At 39.2% G+C, this 23,804-nt stretch overlaps 1 protein-coding gene across 1 annotated transcript; it reads left to right on the top strand.

Annotated features, from left to right (window-relative positions):
* The first annotated feature begins 2,147 nt into the window (after positions 1 to 2,147).
* Positions 2,148 to 21,414, top strand: chst6 (carbohydrate sulfotransferase 6). Its single transcript, XM_042411984.1, has 2 exons — positions 2,148 to 2,441; positions 15,900 to 21,414. The coding sequence occupies exon 2, from the start codon at positions 15,993 to 15,995 to the stop codon at positions 17,190 to 17,192; it is 1,200 nt and encodes a 399-aa protein (XP_042267918.1). The 5' UTR covers positions 2,148 to 2,441; positions 15,900 to 15,992; the 3' UTR covers positions 17,193 to 21,414.
* The last annotated feature ends 2,390 nt before the right edge of the window (positions 21,415 to 23,804 follow it).

Here is a 23,804-nt window from a genome sequence, read left to right as displayed (position 1 = left end):
AAGGATATATATGAAATCCAAAATCGAGAGTAATAAGTTAACAATCAAAACTAGGAGAGAGCCTAAACTAGGAGATCTCCTCCAATGGGAACTTCTCAAATCCAGACGGGCCAACTCATTCATATTTTTAAGATCCAGACTCCACTTCAGCACATTGAACTCCATTCTCTGAGAGAAGCAACCCCAGGGAGCAAGCAAGTATTCCTACAAAACCTTCATCAACTTGTTTAAACCCTGGTGCTTTCATAATTGGTAACTTTAATTGGCAATTCAGAACTAAGCTGTTGTACCACTGATTTGACTCACTGCTTCCCAGGTAACAGTCATCTGTTATAGTCATTATCAGGTCTCTCCTACCAACTACACAACAGATAACTTTGCATCATTCATTTCAATCATTCACTAGTCATAGCCTTGTGTATCAGTTTCCCCTTTCCCTCTTGTGTCTTGTTTGTAAAATGTTACATTTACAATGTAGTTTTTATTACTTGTAGCTGTGTTAGTAATAAATATGTTTGGAACTTAAAAGTGAACTCATTGGTGTTTTCTTGTGCTTGCATCTCAGTCACTTAACCTTAAAATATCAATACCCTCACAAAATCATAATTAAGATTAATAACAATAATAATTCTAATTGACCTCTCTTGTGTGGCCAACAAGAAGGACTATTTCCTTATTATTATACATACTCTCATATGAGTTATGTCGCTGGACAAATAATTTCTTATTTGAATCACGCACAGTAAGAATTCATAATTCCCCCTTAAAATCATAAAACCAATTTTGCATGAATTCCTACAGGGGGTACCATCATTTAGGTCCCTCCAGAAGAAAGCATGGTCCCCATGGTTCCTCAGGCCATCAGCTTTCTCCGCTGCCCAGTGCCCCAGAGTTTTTGCCGGCCAGACCATCAATGTTGCATGTTGTTATATTGTACACTTGCGTCCCAGCCACCTGCTCCTGTCACTTTTTTTTACCATTGAATATTTATCTCAGCACTCCGTGCACTCTTCACTTCTCTGCACTATTTGTATCCTGTTTACAGTTCACAGAAATGGTTTCACCTGTATACAGTCATTCCCTGTGTACATTTACTGAAGATTGTTGTGTTGTTATTTTGTGTAAGTACAATGAGAGCCACTAAACTGGAGTCAAATTCCGTGTATGCGTAAACATACTTGGCCAATAAAGATGATTCTGATTTACAGTACATTTTCATACATTATAATGCCAAAACCTAAATACCAGATTTGCATAGGCTTATGTCCTTATCATCACTTGTAGTTTTTCATTAAAGGTATACTATGCAGGATTTGTCGGCTGGTGTTTCTAAACACAGCATTCAATTATTCCCAGGGTCAATGAGTGAGAGAGAGAGAGCAAGGGAGAGAGCAGCAGTGGTAAAGCAAGCTAGAGAGTGAATGAAGAGAGCAAGCGGCTGTGGTGAGAACAAAGCTGTGAATCAGATGAATAAAATATTATTTTCTAATTGTGGCGGTTACATTCTGAAGCATGAATAAACAGGCCCACACCTCTGCACAGCCCTGTGGGAAGGTGCAGTATTGCTGGATTTTGTGTGAATTCAGAGCTTCATCTTGCCCGCTGTGGCCTCTTTGCTCTGTGTGTGTGTAGCTCAGCCCTGCCCTCAGTCAAGCAGACACACAGACCTGCAGCTCCTTATACATCCATGACACAGAGACAGTGAGCAGAGTGGAGCAGAGGAGAGAGACGAGACAGTGATGTAACCTGGTCTCTACGAGTTAATAGAGTCTCACCTCACACCTGCGTGCTGTTATTGGCTGGGGGCTACACACTTGCCGCCCAAATGTTGACACCCAGAAACGTCCAGAACACAGCAAAATAATATGAAAATAAGAAAATACATGCAGAGAGCAGGGTCTCTTCAGATACATATACTGACACACTTGTAGCGGATCATAAGTGATGATGGAGAGGGATTACTTTTATATGAGTCTATACATTTTTTTTAATGAAAATCCTACATAGTATACCTTTAACTGTAACTCTACTTTTGGAATTGATACAGTATTTAATGCAGTACTCTCTCTTGAGGAGAGTAGGGTAAATGTTTGGTGGTCCACAGACCTGTTGAGGCTTTATAAACTTAGCCATGACTCAGCAGATGCCACAAAGACCCTCAGAGGTTATCTCGCAGCACGGTGCCTCTGTCCTCCTCCTCCTGATGGGACACTGTTAACCCGCCCACCACCCTCCTCTGTCTCTGACCACCAGCCCCCGCCCAACCCACTGCCAGTCAGCCAGCAGAGCCTCTGGCCACGTCTCAAAAGTCCGCTTTGTACACAGCCGGACAGACGGTGGAGGTAGCCGAGCAGCTGCGGACCGAGGGGAGAAGAGCACCGCGGGGTGTGGGGACAGAGAGCACCGCGCACCGGCTCCGTGCCAGGCAGCACGACCTAAAGGTAAGATATTCCTGCTAAATTAATGGAAAAGAAATTAAACAACTAAACAATAACCGCACTGTTCAGGCTTTTCCTCTTCGGCCAGGACCGTTCTTCTTGTGTTCATGTTGGTGATTCGTGTTGTTAGTTTCCGTGGGGCCGGTGGGAAGCAGCCAGCGGGCGCATTTTGGGACAACGCATCAATAAATTCGTCCTCAAAAAATACAGACATGCAAGTGAATCAGCGGGTTGTTTGGTACCGTAACCTTCCCTAAGTTTCAAACAGTTTTACAGTACTGACCCCCCATGTAGACACAGGGGTATGAATGTCGTTTAGTACGGGTCCAGGCGGTGAAAATTAACCCCATGAATAGTTTTCTATATATTTTCTAACTGAACTAATTTTTAATCATAAAACAATGAAATTCCATATTTGCCGGAGACCTTATAGCCCTACGAAGTACTGCTGGGGTGTCCCAGTTTGAGGCTCAGTGACAACTTGTAATAGACCCTATAAAGGAGGGCAGGGTCATGGAGGTAATGTCACCACACGGCTCAACATTATGGTTGAATTAAGTATCAGAATGTAATATTTTTCCGACATTGGCATACACTGTATCTTAATACATCACATTAATGTAAAATCAAGTTAAATATTCACATTGATGCTTGATGCAGTGAACTAATGTAGGCTATATTCCACTGTTAAGTATTTCTGTACATTAGGCAAGATTTTTCACACATACTCCCAGTCCACTGAAAGTCAACAAGTATTTAATAACTGTATAGCCCAGACCCGGTGACCTATACTTGTCCTATAAATAACAAAATAATTACATGTTACTTTTCAACTTTGTTTGGGAGACAGTTATCCAAACTTGTTTGTACTGTCATGAATCTAGAGCTGCAACAATTAGTTGATTAATCGCTTAGTTGCCAACTATTAAATTAATCTATTATCTATTTTGATAATCGATTAATCATTTGGAATCATTAAAAAAAGTCCAAATTCTCTGATTCCAGCCTTTAAAATGTGAATTTTCTGATTTCTCTAGTCCTCTATAACAGTAAACTTCTTTGGGTTATGGACTATTGGTCGGGACAGAAGAAGACATTTGAGGATGTCTCCTTGGGCTTCAGTAAACCGTGATCAACATTTTTCACCATTTTCTGACATCTTTTGGACCAAACAACTAATGGATTAATCGAGAAAATAATTGTCGGATTAATTGACAATGAAAATAATCTTTTAGTTGCAGCCCTACATGAATCTTTACACTTAACTGATAAAAAAAAGTCATTTCATATGTCAAAAAGGCTTTTTACCATATTATGACACGTAGCATCATATAGTTAGTGCAGCTTTTTATTACCAACTACACTGCAAGGTGTTTAGCACAATTAAATAAAGATAGCTTTCAATCAGTTTGAGATTTCAGCTGTTGGAGGTTGTTGTTGAAGAAAACTGCCTGGCTGAGTGGTTTATTTATCCTCTGAACACCAATGACACTCATGGCTGCTCCATGCAGCTGCACAAAATCCTGAAACAACCCTGAGAAGCTTATTGGGTTAATGTTCCTTTATGGAGACAGCTGAGCACAACAAGCAGCTTTGCTCAGCATGTTTTTTGGTAACTGCATCTCAAAAATAAGCAGAACAACAAAAGCTTGGAGTATAACCTTTATACAGATGCAATATGCTATTCTGTCCTGCAGGTTGATATTTGTAACCCCACTATTTGTACCTTACTTTTTTTTTTACCCCAACTGACCAAAGTATTCTTTTTTTCCCCTTTTTTTTTCTCACAATTTGGAACAAGCAGTACCCACGGCACTGCAGTCCTTGTTGCTGCTAACCACCACTGTTGTTGTGATGTAGACAGTCACTTATATCCTACGATAGACATGAAGTCTCTGTTGTTACCAGATAAAACGTCACAATGTAGAGATATCCCGACCAACCAGCGCTAGTGTAGTTGTATAAAGGGCCTTAGACATGGACAGTGTGCAGTCGGCGCTTACAGACTGTGCATACAGTCATAAATTTCAGGCTGCAAGTAGACAAAAAGTCAACACAGACTCCCGCAAACATGTACAATTTACATTACATGGACCCCACTCTGAAAAGTATACTTTAGGTAACTCCTAGTGTGTTTTTCTGATCTAAACTCTTGCTGGAAGAACAAAAACATGATCCCTCACCAGCTTCCCACTGAACTCTGATAGTTGCATTCAATTGAACAACAAGCCAATCCCCAGCAATTGCCGAAAAGTGAAGCTGGGTCTGCAGTGAAGGGGATGTGCGTATTTCCCTGCACCACATGGGCGCTCCATTCACTGTGCCACCTTAACTGACATAAACTACTGATTAATTGGGGATACAATTTAAAATATTACGCTAAATGTTAACAGCTATACTGTATATGTTATCAGTATTGTACACTGTTGGCACAGGAGGAAGCTGTAAAAGTTTCTCAAAAGAAATACTCTTATAATGTTTTTGAATTTGTCAGAAAATCTTTCAAACCCTTTCAGAAACTTCTTTCTACATTTATGGTGGATTTAAAGGTACTCATGGTGTCATGAGGGCCCATATATGGTGCAGTACATTTACATTCTCTATGACACTGTAGACTTTACAGCATGTTGGTATTATTAAAAGTATTATCTCGATGACATATATATGCCACACTGGCAGTTTTGCATGTGAGTTATTCAAATCATGCTCATGTTTGTACACACAGACGTGTACTGTGTCAGACTCTGTAACAATCGATAACAGAGGGACAAGAGGAGAAACTGCTGGATGCCATGGGCCAAATACAGCTAATTTCAGAGCAACTGCATTAGTGAGGATGGGAAGTGCTCCACTGTTGCAGTTCCATGTGTCACATGTATATGAAGCTGATTCAACCATTCAGTTTTGCTGTGTTGTGCAACATTAATCCTGGAGTGTATTTAGATTCACTTTAACTTCCTCCTGCTGGGCAGACTGTTAAACAATCCAACATGGTTTAGATTTCAGGGAAATAGAAAGTCATTTAAAACCGTCCATTACCTGAATCTAGTACCCATGGATCACAGCCGCACCCTCGTAAAGAAATCCACTGATGAGGACTGGAACTGTGCTGCCGCAGACAAGAGACTGAGCCAGAAGTCTGAGACGCCCGATTGGCTGGAGTACTTTGGAAATGTTAAAGCATCAGTGTATTGAAAGCCAAGGAATTAGTAACTCAGGATGCATTTTTGATTATTTTGACCCGATTTAGAGTGTGTTGTAATCTCTGACTACTGAAGCTATGATGTGAGATGCTGTAAACTTAAATTACTGTGATTGGCTTAAATAAACCACTCAGTTGGATCAAGTAGGGATGAAATCATTCCAAAGAAGGAACAGGCCTTATGATTCACTGAAATCGCCTCTTTGTTTGCATCTTTGTTTCTCATAATGTTAACGTGACGTAAAGCTTTATAAGATTTAGTACAAATGTGACAAGTTGTGTCAGGGTTTTAGTTTGACTAGAGGGTTTACAACAAAATCACCCACGGTTTTAAAATGTATAATAAGGGTGGATCACTTTCTCCCTATGTATTCCAGTAAAGTTGCCAATGTATCACTTGTTTGGAGATGAGAGGATGTGATGAGTTGAAACCTTTACGACAAGCTGATTGTTACAACAGTGGAGGCTTTTAAGTATGAATGAAAACTGGATTGTATGTGTGTTATGCTATATAGGAGAACTGGGACTGATAGGGGGGAGTGAAGTAAAGAGAGAGGAGGAAGGATCTGTCATGATGTCTGTTGTTTACCTTTGTTTCCTGAGGGTCTGAAGGTGAGGAGCTCATGTCGGGGCTTGTTCAATAAGCACAACAGATTACTGTTCGCTTGCATGGATCACCTCAGCTGTGATGTCGGTCTCCCACTGGAGGCTTAGAAGGACAGTCCTCTACAGCACTGTGTTTCTTTCTTCCTTTTACTCTTTTTTCATTTCAGAGTTTTGCAGTGAATTCATTTAGAGGCTGTGATAGACCACTGAGTAGGTGTGGTGGGTGTCCCCGCTTCCAGTCTAACCCTAAAGGAATTTCTGTTTTAGTGGAGAATTGTATCCTCCAATGATGGTTTAAGCTCTATCCACCCTGAAACTGTGTGGATAAAAACTTATAACCTAAAAAGTTCTATCTTATAAAAAAACACTGATAATGTAAAGCAGTAATAAGTGATCACTGCAGGCTAGATATGGAAAAACATCAAGGCATGGGAACATCATGATTAGATTATTCTTGACTATAAATTTTCTTTCTGTGACGCACACATTCAGCTGCATCTACGCACACTGTTCTTTTTTCCACATGTGCCACATGTGGATGGAGATCCTTTGGGTTAAATTCAGTACATATCATTCTTCAGGCTCTTTCTCTTCAGCTCACCTACACGTGTACGTTACCAGGTGATAAAACTGAAAGCATTCACATTGTAAACTGCAGGGGTGATAAACCCTCCTACATTTAAGAACAGGGGAGAGAGCAGAGTTTAAGTTCATGCCACGGTGTTTCATTGGATGGTTCCCAACCAGTAAACAAAAGTATGCAAAGAGAGTTGCTCTACAATTAGATATTAAAAAAAATAAAAGGAGCTCTGACATAGAAATACTCAAAATATTAACTTAAACCACATTATCTAAAAGTTTTTAGCCATGCTAGTTGCATGGTTCTAGGAGCGACAATCATCAGCCTCAACTTTTTCAAAAGCAAACTTTATCAGATCATTAACTTGAAGTTAAATATATGGGTCAATGACAAATAAGCCTTTTAAAAATGTTTTTTTTATAAAACGTTAAAAATGTACAGAATACATTTATTTGATGTTGGAAGAGTGTGTTTAAACAAGTCTTAATGGTTGCACAACATTTACAGGAATTTAGTTCAGTTTTAGACTGTATTTGCAATTTCACCAGACGAAAAATGTCAGGTGGCACAACCAAAGGTTTTTTGAAAAAAAACACACTTCCTTCTTTTTTTTTTAAAGTAATTTTTTAGCAAGTATACCTGAGAGTGTCTACTCTGCCTAAAACATTACTATTTTGTAGTTGAGCTGAGCATTAAAAGTAACTTATGGATTCTTGATTGTAAGGGGCGGGTATTTTGGTTTTCCAACATCCAACTTTAGATTTAAAATGTGAATAAATACTTTAGAAATTTAAAAAGTATATTGTTGTATAGAATGATTGTTTACATCACAATTTACAAACATTTGTTCACATCAATCTCCTATGTCTTGGTATAAATTAGTATTTTACCTGGTTGCACCACCTGACAATGTGGTTGCCCCGCCTGACCAGATTCATAATAATAACGTAACAACAACAAATAATGAATAATTGCATTTTTATTTCACAGAATAAAAAATCCCAGGTGTCTTGGGTCTGTTCAAGTATAAGTTGGTAAATATAAAAACTTGTTATAATTTTCAAAACTGTACTAAACAGATAAGAAACAACATTGTTTGGGCAACATTATATACAAAAACTACATTTCATATTCAGTAGAAACTGCTACAGATAAAAACTGGTTTTCAATTCATTTAAGTAAGCTGTACTAAACTGATGAGAAAGAACATTGTTTTAGCAACATTACATGACAATTGCATTACATTACATTGATCAAGTGACTCAGGTGCCACTGCAATGGGAGTTGTGTCCAGCGATTCTGGTGTAAAATTCAAGATCTCCTCCATAGCCCTTTTCCTTTCCCTGCTATTTCTTTGTTCTTGCTTCCACTGTTTCCTGACTTTATCCTGTTCTGCTCTGGACAGCTAGCTGATTGGGGGCTTCACAATTTTTCCCTCTCTCCTCCTCTTTTGATAACTATAAAAACATAAACACTAAGGTTAACTGAAATGTTCTAATTTTAAGTCTGACTGACTGCTGTACAAAATTAACAAATGCACAAAAGCTGTGGCTTATCTACATGTATTACCTTTCTTTCCTTTTTACATTACATTACATTTTTCATTTAGCAGATGTTTTTATCCAAAGCGACATACATATGAGACTGATACAACACAAGCAAGGATCTAGTCAGGAGACAACAACACCAGTAAGTGCCATAAAGCTTAAGTTTGGGCCCGATAGGACGTAGATGCCAACAGGCAGTGCAACAAGGCAATGATTAGAGTACATAGAGTGCATAGAAGCATGTTTTGTTTTGTTTTTCTCAGTTTTTACAGTTCATCAAGTGCAGAGGTGTTTGCAAAAAAGCTTGGTCTTTAGTCTTTTCTTAAAGATTGAGAGGGACTCTGCAGATCCACCACCAGGGAACTACAGAGGAGAAGAGTCTAGCTTGTGACTTAGGGACCTGTTGTGGTACCAGGCGCCTTTCGTTGGCAGAGCATGGTGGGTGGGAGGGAGCGTAGACCTGAATGAGGGAGTTCAGGTAGGCAGGAGGTTTTGCAAGTGCGTGTCAGGGTTTTGAATTTGATGCGGACAGCAACTGGGAGCCAGTGGAAGGATACCAACAGCGGGGTGACGTGCTGTTTTGGGCTGATTGAAGACCAGACGCGCTGCCGCGTTCTGGATCATCTGCAGAGGTTTAAGTGTACATGCAGGGAGGCCTGCCAGTAAGGAGTTGCAGTAGTCGATGTGTGGCGAAGGTGGCGTTCTTTCATCCATGCTGATATATCGGCAAGGCATAAAAAGATACTAGCGGGGACGGTGTCGTCTTCCAGTGGGAATGACAGGAAGAGAGTATAGCAATGGTGTGAGAAACCATGGGAGTGGATGATTGCGCCAAGTGAGGTGGTGTATAATGAGAAGAGAAGGGGACCAAAAACTGACCCTTGAGGAACCCCTGTGGATAAGCTGTGCAGTTTGGACATTTCTCCATTCCAAGATGCTCTATAATATCTCCCTGACAGGTAGGACATGAACCAGCGGAGGGCAGATCCTGAGATACCAAGCTCAGTGAGTGTGGAGAGGAAGGGTTGGTGGTTAACTGTACCAAAGGCAGCTGACAGATCCAGCAGCAATAGAGCTTAGGACTGACCGGCATCTCTAGCTGAGCACAGTGATTTCATAACCAACAGTAGTGCAGTCTCGGTAGAGTAACCCTGTTTAAAGCCGGACTGATTTGGGTCATACAGGTTGTTGGCAGAGAGGAATTCAGAGACTTGATTAAAGACTGTGCACTCAAGTGCTTCTGACAGGAAGGGCAGGAGTGAAACCGGTCTGTAGTTTTCAACCTGAGCTGGGTTGAGTGTAGGTTTTTTGAGCAGAGGGGTGACTCGAGCTTGCTTAGAGGCGGTGGGGAAAACACCAATTGTAAGTGAGGAGTTGATGATGTGTGTGACCGCGGAGTTAAGTGCGGGGGAAATATTCTGAAGCAGGTTGGATGGTATTGGGTCCAGTGGACAGGTAGTGGGACGAGAGTTTAGAAGAAGTTTGGAGACTTCCTCGTTGGTCATAGGGGAGAATGAGGACAGTGTGGCCCTGTTAGTTGGCAGCTGTAGACTGGGTTGGTCAGGCTCAGTGAACTGGTTATTGATAGTAGAGACCTTGTCAGTTTTTGAAAGATATCTTTCTCTTGCAGCTGGATCATTTTTATTGGCTCCCTGTGGCGTGCCGCTTTTTCTTTGCTTGATAGTGGCATCTAAAATCATTGAAAGGGATATTTTAAAAATGTAATAATATATATATACACAGTGTAATATTAATGTACATTTAATAAATATATTTAATATCTTTAATAAAAAATATTATATAGTGTGTATATATAGTGTGTGGTAACTATTAATGTACATTTAATTAATATCTTTAATATCTTTAATGACATACATTTGTATATCTCAGTTTAACATGTTTATTTAATCAAGAAAGGACATTCTTTCTGGTTGCGCCACCTGACATTTTCTATTATTTCCCAATTATTCAGGCATCTACTTGGACACCTATTTAACCTTTTGACTTTGCTAGCTAGTTCATTCATTCATTTTTACAATACAATAAAGAGTTTTAGATTAAAACAACTCTTTCTTAGTTTTATATTGGTTGTAGCACCTGACATGTAAACAGTACAAGTCTAACTATGAAGAGAAAATAGCTATTTTTTTGCAATATATGAGAGAAATTTACATACCTTTCATTCATCAGTCAAGGTCATTTGGGATCCTTTAGATGATGCAATATCCTGTTTACTCATCTCTCTCTTCAATTCAAAATAAAAGTTGTATGAATGCAGTTGCGCCACCCTGACATTTCAGATATGCAGATTTCCAGACAAAGTTGTTTTTAATATTCCAAACAATTTAAGAACAATTAAACTATTAAACTTTGTTTATTTGAAAGGTTTTCAATATAAAATTATGCCCCCATATTAATGTTATATTAATTCATATTTTAAATTACATATTTAATACATTTCATATAGTGTTAACTTGCTCAGACGGTTGTGCCACCTGACATTTTGAGGGTTTGAGATGGAAAAACGTAAAATATATATAATTTATATGATAAACTGGAAATATGTTCAAATTAAATAAGTTTCATAGAATAAAATGATGCTTATTATGAATCATTTAAAATTATTTAAAACCAAAGTAGTGCCCTCGGACACAAAAATCTGCATGTCACGTCATTGACCCATATATATTTAAAATACTGATATATATATACAAGTTTCAATGTATTTATTTGTAAAACTGTTTTACATTTGTTCAAATGGTTTAGTATTTTTTTTGTGGAGTGGACAATGCATTTTTGAACACCATAAATTACTCACAAATTATAATACACATTTGTTTTTTATTTTTATATGATTGTCTCTCCATACCCATCACTTACATTGTAAGTGCATTATGAAGGGATCTTCTAACGGTCAGTATGAACAGGAGGAATGATTACACCAAGAAAACCCTGTTTCAGTGTTCATTTGGGAATCTGACTGTTGTTTTAAGACAGACTTGAAAAATTGTGAACCTGTTCTTTAAGTATCACAGAAACACTAGTGTGGTTGTAGATTCTTGTTACTCCCTACTTTCAACAGAGCATCCAGAAGTGAAGATCATTTCTGATACACTTCTTTTAAAAAATAGCCAAAATAAATAAAGACATTTGAAGCTAATAGTGCAAATATTACATGTATTAAAATGCTAATTAAACCTTGTCTACAAAGACACTTACAGTGCTACATAATGTTTTTATGGACATTTCAATATTGTTTTGCTATTAAAAAGAATTTTATGAACTTTGTATCAAAAATTTTTGCCTATTTTGACTTTTCCATTTGCCTCAAAGGAAAACAGATCAAGTATTCCAACTTACAGTGGGTGAAGTGGTAACATAAGTTTTCAATTTTGGTTGAAGAATTCCTTTAAAAAGGTTTTGGTTACAGTATCATATGTTTTTCAAAATATTAAGACCACATTTTCTTCTTCTTCTTTCGGCTGTTCCCGTTAAGGGTCACCATAGCAGATCATCTGTTTCTATCTCTTCCTGTCCTCTGCATCTACCTGTCGCACCAACCACCCGCATGTCTTCCCTCACCATATCCATGAACGTCCTCTTTGGTCTTCCTCTTTTCTTCTTGCCTGGCAGCTCCATCTTCAGCATCCTTCTCCCAATATAACCAGCATTTCTCCTCCGCACATGTCCAAACCATCTTAATCTCACCTCTCTAGCTATGTCTTCAAACCGTCCCACCTGAGCTGTCCCTGTAATATACTCATTCCTAATCCTGTCCATCCTCGACACTCCCAACAAAAATCTTAGCATCTTCAAGTCTGCCACCTGCAGCTCCGCCTCCAAACCATACAACATATAAATATATTAATGTGTTTGTTTTATCCAGGAGGGAACAGCGATAGGTTAAAATAGTAGTCTGAGCATGCATTAATAATTGATACAGGTAGAGGAAGCTGCTCAAATTTAAAAATAGTGTTGAATAACAAACATCAAAATTCCATATCAGGCACATTGTATGTATATCATGTTTTCCAAAAAAATGGTTTGATTTGGCTGCCATGCTTTTTTAATCAATACATTTTAAAATATTTTTTTCGTCCAAGGTCAAAAATGAACCATCACACTCTACTTTTTAAATGGTGTCAGAAATATATGATTTATCAGAATTTTAAAACATAAAAATCACCAAATATAAAAATCATCAAAGTTGGAGTTATAAGGCTTAATCAGACTATGATGTCCCGTTGACTCTCTCACTCTCGGGTTTATCATTGAAAGCTTGAAGTGCCTCCTGCGTTTTTATTAAACTAATGGACTTTGTAACTTAACAGGATATAACAAGTACTGTGTAAATACTGCACTTCCTTCCAGGAATTAGTAAGAAATTAATAGATGAAAACTGCTTATCATTTATTTGCAGATGATATCCTCTTTTCATTTAAACCTAGTGAGACTTTTAGGTTATCTAGGCTCATTCACTGTATAAACACTGTTAGGGACTGGACGGCAGAAACTTTTATACAGCTTGATGCTGATAAGATGGAAGTTCTGATTGTTCACCAGAAACGTTGTTTAGGGGTAATATTTGATCAATCCTCATTGATCGACACCCATGCTAAGCAGCTGATTAGATCTTGTTTTTTCCACTTAAGAAATAGTAGAAAACTCAGATCTGTGGTTTCAACTGCTGAACTAGAGATGCTTATACATGCCTTTATCTTATCTCGCATTGACTACTGTAACACACTTTTCTCCTCACTTAGTATGCCTGACAATCCAGAATGCTGCTACAAGACGACTCACTAGGTCAAACAAACAATCTCATATTACCCCTATACTTAAATCTCTTCACTGGCTCCCTGTTGCATATAGGATCCAGTTTTAAATTCTCATTCTCACTTACGGAGCGTTGCATGGTCAGGCTTCTGCATACGTGGCTGATCTACTACACCCTTACTCATCAGCTCACTCTCTTAGGTCAAATATGCTTAACTTGCTGTCTGTCCTACATACCCTTCTTAAGACCCGTGGTGATCGAGCTTTTGGGCTGTGGCACATGAACTATAGAATACTCTGCCTGGTTACTCAGCAACCAGTATGTAGCGGATCATCATTTTATGTTTTTTATTGTGTTTTTTTATTGTGTCATGGTTTTTTTTTGTTGTGTACTTTGTGCTTTAGTTTTGCACTTTCTTATCACATGTCTTTGATGTTCACTTCATCTACTATGTTCTCTTTCTCACTTTTTATTTTGTTTTATACCTTGTTATGATAAGCGCTGTACAAATAAAATTTAATAACTTACTTACTTACGCATGTAGGGAAGTTGTTTTATAACCTGAAGAACAAAGTCATACCTAGAGTGGTTACAATTACATTGCGCAAGTGCAATAGAGTGCTCATTGTCTTTCAGATCGGATGACAGGGGGAGTCAACATGTGGGATGCTTAGTCATCTCTCCCTTCGTGCCACATCTTCCTTCCTTCTCTTACTGTATCTAGTTAGAGTTTCCTGCAAATCAAGCCCTTGCTGACATTCATGACTGTAGTGCAATTTTCATGCAAACTGATACTGATATACTTCTTCAAAGAATGTAGGGTGCCAGGAATTGGTCATGTGCAGAGATAGGACAAGCCTATTTTAGAAAAATGTAGCTCCTTCTGTGTGAGGATTTTGTGTGCGGCTGTGTGAGTGTGTTGGTGTTAAGGAAGTTCATACAGTAGGTGACACCTGAAGATGGTAGAGAATGGGAAAGGATACTGTTGACAAAAGCTGAGGCTCATAACAATAATGTTTGCTGATGTTTGCTGTCAGTTGCATGACAGTAAAGCAAATACTGCCGGTTCTGGGAGAAAAGAGCCAGGCTGCAGGTTGGCAGCAACCAAGACCCAGCAGTGACCTGCAACTGCATTGCTCCTGTCTTATACCTACAGTACTGCAATCACAGTGGGGGGCTCTGGGCTGCAAAGCTAGGTCTCATTCACAACAAATAGCAGCTGTCGCTGTCCCAGCTCATGAGTCTGTGTGAATGTTCCATTATGCTAGTAGCAGCTAATGTAGCCTGGAGCTGCTAGCCTTAAGCAGAGATGAGCAGCAGGCTGCAGAGGTCTGCTAACTTCTCTTCTTTCTAACTCCATACCCTTAGATTTTTTGTCTTTTTCTAACTTGTAGTCTTCAGACCCAACCAATGCTCACTCAAGTGACATCACTAGAGACAATTTATCAAGCTTCACACAACTCCCTTTGGAGATGCAATAGGCTTTATACCGCTTTTTTCACATATGCAGCAACACAGCAGTACAGACTGTTCATGGCTGTAGGGGCCTTGTTAAGAGGGGCAGCTGGATGGAAAATGCGAGCAGAGAGGACACAGTGTCACAGCATCACAGTCTGCATGCTGGAAAGCAACTGAAAGAGGGAGAGTTATAGGGGGCTAGACATGGCTTGATCCCCGCAATCAGCAGTGTGCTCAGAAAGATGCGAAAACTCATCGTATTTGTGCGAAGGATTAATTTCACAGGGAAATGGCTCTTTCATCCCTGTTCTCGCGGTAGTGTTTGCGTGGTCGCTATCACTTGTCAGAGGCGGTGAGTTACATGGTGGCCACATATCAGGGATTGAGTGCACATTACTTGAAACTCTGGCGTCACCAGTAAACACAGAAGTGTTAGTGTTGACCAAGAGGTGATGGAAGTAATGAAGCTGTCTCGCCACCAATTCTCCTCATAGAGGCTGCCGCTGTGAGCACCTGGCTTGCTCAGTGTCGGCCACCTGGCCAGAGAAATGGAGGGGGGGCTGAGAGGAGACAGACCCAGACGGAATCCTCAAGGGACGGGAAACCCTTGGCAACACCAGGTGGCTTGTTAGTGAAAAATTGGTACAATGGGGGTCAGGTGACACAGGGTCTCTGGCTTGTTGTTTTTTGAGGTAGCTGCCATGAACCAACAATGACAGCAATTTGTTTCATCGGTCTCCCAGGTACGTTCATGAACACCTGACTCTGAATCGCCCTGGGGATGAATACAATTACTAAATTTGATTTAATTGAAAACTCAAAACTAAGGGTAATGGAGATTTTGATTTTGTAGTTCCCAAGCTCTGGAACAGCCTTTCTGTAAACGGTCAGCAATGTGGACTGTTTCTTGTACAGACAGGTCTTTCTTTAATATTGTGTCTGCTGTCTCAGTTTGTTAGTTGGTCATATGCTCTGTTTTCATCAATTTGTAAAGCAATTTGTGAAGCTTGCTCTAGGCAAGTGCCACATAAATAAACTTTACTTATTTAAACTGCTTCCGATACTGTTAGTAGATATCGTTGCTTTTGGCTCAACAACCTTTAATCCTTGCAACAAAGGCCACTTTTTGCAGGACTTTGATGATTTAGATACTACTCTTTTAGGACAAAATTTGCTAAGAGGTGATTTACTAGGAAACTTGTACATTTTGGAACATTTCCTGTTCAACATATCAATTTCTCTCTCTCTCTCTCTCTCTCTCCTTCCATTCAACCCTCTCAATCACCCTCAGCTCTGTCTTTTCTGCAGCAACACAGCTTCACAGAGGAGAAAAGAAGAGAAAGATCCACATCAAGCACCACAGAGCTTCCAGTGATCCACAATCATGATGCCCCGTTGCAGAGTGAACCTCAGCACCATGATTTTCCTGGTGATACTGCAGGGGGCAGCAGTGGTGCTGTTCTGCGGCTGGTATGTCCAGCTCAGCCCCTGCGGCTCCGCCCCATCCAACGGCAAAGTTCACGTGCTGCTGTTGTCGTCGTGGCGATCAGGCTCGTCCTTCTTGGGTCAGGTGTTCAGTCAACACCCATCTGTTTTCTATCTTATGGAGCCTGCTTGGCATGTGTGGACCAAACTGCAGAAGCCCAGTGCGCGGGCACTCCGAATGGCTGTGAGGGATCTACTACGTAGCATATTCCAGTGTGATTTTGCAGTGATGGAGGCCTACCTGCCAGAGCACCACAACGTGTCTTCCTTGTTCATGTGGAGTCACAGTAGAGCACTGTGCTCACCTCCAGCCTGTACTCTCACGCCACGCAACCAGATCAGCAACCAGACTCAATGCTTCCAGGCGTGTGATGCTAGGGGCCTTCTGGGGGTGGAGGAGGCCTGTGGTACTTACAGTCACGTGGTGTTAAAAGAAGTTCGATTTTTTGAACTGGAATCCCTCTACCCGCTCTTACAGGACCCAAGCCTAGACCTCCGCATCATCCATCTGGTTCGAGACCCACGGGCTGTTGTGCGGTCCAGAGAGGAGTCAGCCAAAGCTTTCGTCAGTGATAACGCAGTCGTCTTGGAGCAGAGGAGCATACCAGCAGCCGAGGTGCAGTATCAAGTCATGCAGGAGATCTGCCGTAGCCACGTGCGCATCAATGAGAGGGCCATACTGAAGCCCCCTCCCTTTCTAAAAGGCCGCTACAAAATGGTCCGCTATGAGGATGTGGCACGAAACCCCCTTGGGGAAATAACTGCCATGTATGACTTTGTAGGTCTGGACATGACCAGACAGCTGGAGGAATGGATCTACAAGGCGACCCATGGAAAAGGTAAAGGCTCCAAGAAAGAGGCCTTCAAAATCACTTCACGAAACGCTGCAGACGTCTCCCAGGCTTGGCGTACCGCGCTGCCACACAACAAGGTCAAGCGTATCCAGGAAGTGTGTAAGGGGGCTATGTCATTGCTCGGGTACAGGACAGTTAACAGTGAAAAAGAGCAGAAGAGACTTGACATTGATCTGCTGGTGCCACGCGAACCGTATCAGTTCAGCTGGTTACCAGCCAAAACAGAGCATCCCAGTAAAAGATAAAACATGAATGACAGAGACTTTGTCACAGAGACACTACTGTGGACTGAAGTCTATATTCTATACAGGCTTTATTGGTTGTATGGGTCTATAGTGAGTGCTATCACAGACTGATTCCTCAACTCAGGGAACACTGGTATGATGTCCAAGGTTAAAGCGTTGATTTGTGATTAATACACACCTAACACTCAGTGAGAGGATTGTAGTGTTAAATTGACTATTCATCACCTGATGTTCAGAGCTGCACATCAGCTGTCATATCTGGCTTGTGTGTAAAACACAAGTTTTACAGTAATTATACTACTCTGGTTGGCACAACCCAGTCTTTACATCTAATATCAAAAGATTTTACAATTTGGGTGAGTTGCCGTTGTGAAGTATTCGTGGACCTACCACAAAAGCATGGCCACATTAATAAAACCAATAATTTGGTAGAAAACATAAGGAAGCTGACAGATAATTACATGGTCTGGACAAACAAACACAAGAATCTTTTGTTTGATATTTATATTTGATATTTTCATACTAGCACTGTATAGTTGCTTTCCACTTTGTGTGTACAGTTTGTGAATTGTGTGGGCCCATAATGGTGATAGAGTGCACTCTTGTCTGCACTAGGTGAACCTGGGCCTGGGATTTGCATAGTGCAAGCATTCTAGTGGTGACAGGTAGTCAGAATATAGTCAGCAGTCCTGTGCTTGTGTAACACAAGATTCACAGCACATGTTTCAGTCTGAGACATCAGTGTGTAATGGAGCTGCTCCTATCAGTCAGTGATTATCACAGAACTGATGTAAATTCACTCAATTTGAATCCACATTGCTTTAAGCTCGGCATCATGCCAGTGTCCCCTGAAGACCTGATCTATCCCAACAGGAGACTGTTGATCAGTGACGAAGCGAAGCCAGTCTGAGGCCAGTAATGTCACTGAGACAGGATGTTAGTTGACGTTATTTGGGGAGGACAGGAAGCATACTTAACATTGTTAGCCAAAACACTGAAAAGGTTTCACTTATATTTTTATGTCCTGAGTTAGAATCAGTGAAAGCACATTTGTGTATTAAAGCTGTACTAGGCAGAAATACACAAAGTGGGTCTAAAACTGAGACTATGTAGATACATCTTTCATTTTTCATCTTTCATTTTTCATTTCAGGTGTCAGTGTGGTCACTGTTGGAAAATAATATCATTAATCCAAAAGGAAGTGACATATCAAAACTGAAGGTCAAATTTGATTGTGGAACCTTCATCTCATTGACCTAGTTATGTTTTGGCATCTGAAATGTCGAACAAAGTTAAACATTTACCTCTTCCTCCTGCTTGTAGTGCAGTACCTCACTTACTGTGGCTTAGTTATTAAAATGGAGTCCGACATGATTGCTGTTCAGTAGTTGCATTAAGATGTTTACTCAAACTGGCTAACTGTAAATCTGCCTCCTGGAATCTCCCATTTATTTATGTCTGTTTACAGGAATTGTTCTTTTTTTATTGATTGATTAATAATTGATTAATTTTATTTTTCATACTTTAAATGCCTAGTGTTTTGAGCAGAGTACTTTGACAGTGATTAAGGATCAAAGCATTTAGTCAATAGTAGAATGTTAAATCATGTTGATTTACATCTTCAGAGCCAAATTAAAAAGACAACTTAACTACTGTTAGTAGTTAGTGTTCAGTTTCTTTGTGCTTTCTGTCAATATTGATCAATTATAGAAAAAAATATAGAAAAAAAGCATCAAAGCATCCCTAGGACTTGTCATATTATGAACATAATCATCCATTATTATTTTTCATATGAAGCAGAACTGTTTAAACAATATATATTTTCCTGTTGTACATTCTTCTCAAACCCAAGCTGTGTCCCAGTTGCACACTGCTGTATATACAAATACTACAAAGAATACACTACTATGTTGTACTGCAGAATATTCTCTGTTGGCAGTTAGTATACAATCAGTTTTGTAAAGCTACTGCCACTTTCAAATTTACAAACTTAAAGCTGCAACAATACATATTTTTATATTACCATTAAATAGTAAATTACTATGTGTAATATGAAAGGGGTTGTTCATAGAGACAAACCCACAGAGAGTTATGCAGTTCCCTCAGCTTTATGTGGCATTTTACTATCTTTCGGCTCCTTAGTTTAGTTCAATAACACAGCTTTAACAAAGAGAAAGCAAAATATTTTTCTAAGGAAACAAAAAGGTTTTTTGAGACACATCCGGAGCTGTCTCCACACTTTTCATTTTTATGTCTAAATTTATTCCAGTCATGAGTTGCTCTTCTGTTTATGAGTTCATCAGAACTACATTCATAAAACAAGCATATTTGATATGCACATTTACAGCTTTGCGTATCCTCATTGTATCCGTTTTTCATTGTGAGCTTACTGTACATTCAAATCCTAGATAAAAGTAGCATTGTGGTATAGAGCTGGGACACCGGGACGGTTTAGTTTTAGTGGTGCAGGAAATTAAAAACAGGTCCTTATTGGGGTGGAGCCACAGAGCAGCTAGCATGGCAACATGTACAATGTGATTCTAATAAGAAAAGAGCATCTAAAGAGAAATTCCACCCTAAAGGACTGTTGTAACATAGCTCATCAGAAATACAATACCACAATATCCTGAAATTAAACAGTGTAAGGTGAATTATTCCTTTACCATCACTGCCATTTGACATTTGCTCAAGTTAGCACCAGCACTTGAATTGGCTCAATCAGCTGTGATGATAGGGTCCTGTTGAAGTAAAATGATAGTTCAACATGTCACAGTGTGCTTTGAAAGCGTAACTGTCAGTAAGACTTAACATTGCTGAAGATGAGGGTCTGTGTTGCTGTGCTCTGTGTGTCTGCCAGAGACTTCTGCAGCATGTGGAACAGAGTGTTCACTGAGTACACTATGTTCTGTCAGTGTGTGTGTGTGTGTGTGTGTGTGGGAGAGGGAGAGTGCATGTACACAGATGCTTATGGATTTTCCGACAGAGGATTATATTGCATGCTGTCCTGTCAGGTATTCCACTCTTTGCATTAATCAGTATGTGTTTAGCTCTGTGTGTTCTGACAAAAGTGTTGAAAAGAGAGGAGTGAACTGAGCACTGTGTTCTTCTATCAGTGCTTAACAGGCTATTGTTTGATATCAGTCATCTTAGAGAGGGTTTTCCCCTTTGCTCCTTATCACTCAATTTTCTATCCATGTTGATAGTGTATCACCAGCAATAAAAAATAAAAATAAGACTCAATGTTCCCACTTTGAACTACCAATTTTATTGCCCGTGATGCTTTTGATCAAATAAAAAAATACAATGGAGAATTTTTTGATATTTAAAATAGATTTCAAGCCACAGTCTTAATGGACCATACTGGTGTTTTTGCATGTTTTATTCAATTTAATGCAAATTAACACTTTTTTAATGGCATTTTGAATGTGTTTTCCTACCTTTAAGGCAATTGTGAGATAATAATATTATTGTAATATTATTTATAATATTGTAAATTTCCTGTTATGGAGCTCAAGCAAGAGTCACGTTCGTTTTGATGCTGCCCAGAAGGTGAGAAAACAGACAATCAGATGCTTTGGAAAATGATTATGAAAAGTCTGATTTGTAATAAAATGGTCTAAAGTAGTTGTCCCCATCCCTGGGCTTGGGACCCCTCTAATGGGTCTGTGACAGATATTTTTTGGGGGGGTGGAGGTTTCTCTAAAGTTCTGAAACAATCTGAGAAGTCTTTTTTGGAACTGTTCACAACTCAAAGACATTACGCAGCCAAGTAAACACTGACTCACTTTAATGGGTCACAAGCTACAACAGTTGGGTACAAGTTGTACAAACACCAATATAATCCTTTAACTTGCTGATTGTGGTACTGAGTAGTGATGAAATAACGCTAATGAATTTATTTTCTGTTCTGTGATGCTTCAACCACAACAAGACAAGTTTTCCAGCTGTCCAAACCAATGTGTTTGACCCAAAGTTGTCACTGATGTCATGAAGTGCCTGAACATGTAACTCGTGTCCCTATACAATGTGAAAGATAAGAAACACTTTATTGTCATGTTTAAACGCATGTTGTGCCTTTCTATTAGACTTGATGGTGTTTTAGTTTGCATGCAGAGCCAGTTGACAGTGTCGGTGCCTGACAGAGGGTTCGCTGACAGACCTGTTCTTGTATTTATCTGAAAATGATTTATGAAGCAGAAACTTTATGGTACTAATGACTGCAATAAATATTTACATGACACCTTTGTCTGTTTTCATTCTCTTGCCTTCAACTGAAATGTGATTAGAAACCTTACTGAGTTCTCAGTTGTGTAAAGATGATGTTAGTTTCTCAGCAGAATGTAATTTACGTCAGAGCACCATCTGCTGTCTGGGTCCAGTAAATACTGGTAACTAAAATCCTCATTACAGGGTTGTAGTGAAGAGTAGATACACTTAATCCCACAATAGAAACTTTTTGATGAAGGAGTTAAAAGTGAGGATGGATCCTTTGAGAAAGCTTTTATATAGTGACTTATTACATTATTTATTCTTTATTCTTGGATTATATTGAAATATTACATTTAGCAGCCACACTTTTTTGGAATTTATTCAAGTACTGTACTTAACTGCAGTTTTAACATAACCTGATTATTTTCCTTATATGCAACTTTATAGTTTTAGCTCAGTATACTTTTGGAGGAAATATTGTACTTTTTAACTCCATGATATTTATCTGACAACTACTTAGATTAAAGTCTCCTTCCACTCAAAAATGCTTTGCTTATTATTGCTTCAACTGAAGTAATAATTGTTTGAGCTTCACTGTGCAGAGCGATGAACGTTCAGAGTTTCAGGAGGAAAGTTTCTCTGTGCTCGCCTTAAATCTCAGTTTAAGGCGTGTACAAGCGAGCATGATTTGTGACATCACAACTAGTTTGGAGCAAATTGTGGTCCAATATGCAACTTACACAAGTGTGATGTGGAAACTTGAAGCCTCCAGTGCACAAACACTGAGAATGGACTTCATGGTGATGTAGGAGACATCTTGTGTCCAACAGTTGAACTTAATAAATGAACAATATTTGCATATTCATAGGTTCTGTTTTTTTAATTAAGGAGAAGGCGAGGATGCCTTTTAAAGAATGTTTAACTAGTTAACTTTTTAATGGAAAAATGTAAAAGTGGAGGGGATCTTTAAGATTTTACATACAAAAACTATGTTCATTTTTATAAATGACGATGCATGGATGTTGATAAACAGTATATAAAGCTCCACCTCAATCAGCTACAACATTAAAATGCTGCTTAAGATAATACATAATAATATTATTATAATAATAATTTTGCTGATAATACCTCAGTATTTTACTGAAGTAAGATTTTAAATGCTTAATGTTTACTTGTAACAGTATTTTTATTGTGTGGTATTGATACTTAGATTGATATTTACTCAAGGACTCAATGATCTGAATTCTTCTTCCACCACTGTACATACTAAGCTGGCACACATTTAAGCAGCACACTCAAACGGAATATTAACTCAGACAACATCACCAGAAACACCCAGCAGAAACTCTTGTTTCTCAGACAGCTCAATACAGACTCCTCCAACAGTTTCATACAGCCGTCATCACAAAAAACTGTAGGACATTGTCACATCATAGACTCCCCTCTCACATCAACTGAACCGCTGTACAACAAACGCATCACAACAGGGCAGGTAAAATCATAACTCATCTGTCCCACCCTGCTCACCATCTATTTCCACTTGTGCCCCTCTGGGAGGCGCTGCAGGTCTTTGTCCACCAAAACAACCTGGTTCAAGAACACTCTGAATTCTGCCTCTTAATTAGTCATCATGGCATTTTGGATTGTGACACATGCAGCTCCTCAGTGTCCACCTACAATTATTGTGATTACTATTCACTGTGTCAGTATGTTATGTCTACCTATATGTTGACTGTTGACGCGGTGTAGTTTGCATTTTTTCCCATGCTGCACTGAAAACAAATTCCACTACTACTACTACAAAACATTAACAATTAATTTTTAATACATTTGAAATGTACATTAATATAATTAATATATAAACTGACCCATTCACTTTGAGACTTTCAAATGGGAAAATCCATTAGAGATTAAATGTATAAAGACTCTAGTGGAAGAGATGGGGGGCAAAAGGTCAAAGCTGTGTGGTTGGGTGTGTTCAAAAAATAGTCTTATTATCCATCCACTGCACCTCAACAAGGAAACACTGTCTTGTAAAACACAAAGGGGAAGTGTCCTTCAAATATATTAGAAAAGGTACAAGAAACCTCAGAAATCTGAGAGCCCTTTAAATATGTAAAAGTCATCATCATCACATGGGAAAACACTGACTTTTTCTACTTTCTACTATCTCAGATAAGTGGAACTTATATACCTGCTGCTAAAGAGATTTAGGCATTGATGGCATAACATTGTCATATTGGTTTCTGTTTGCAAAAATGTGGTCATAACACACATTTCAGTCAAACATGTAAAACATATGTTACATTTACAAATATAATAACAATTTATCCTGGAAAGGGATGTATATTTAATGTGACATTTGACAAATTAGAAAATATCTACACTTGAATTTGGGATATG

The sequence above is a fragment of the Thunnus maccoyii genome, chromosome 5 (genome assembly GCF_910596095.1).
Source record: "Thunnus maccoyii chromosome 5, fThuMac1.1, whole genome shotgun sequence".
Classification (NCBI taxonomy): Eukaryota; Metazoa; Chordata; class Actinopteri; order Scombriformes; family Scombridae; genus Thunnus; species Thunnus maccoyii.
The sequence above is the reverse complement of the archived record's forward strand: the minus strand, read 5'-3'. Positions and strand labels throughout refer to the sequence as shown.

Excerpts from the sequence above, each read along its gene's own strand:
- chst6 (XM_042411984.1), top strand. The coding sequence starts at position 15,993 with ATGATGCCCCGTTGCAGAGTGAACCTCAGCACCATGATTTTCCTGGTG.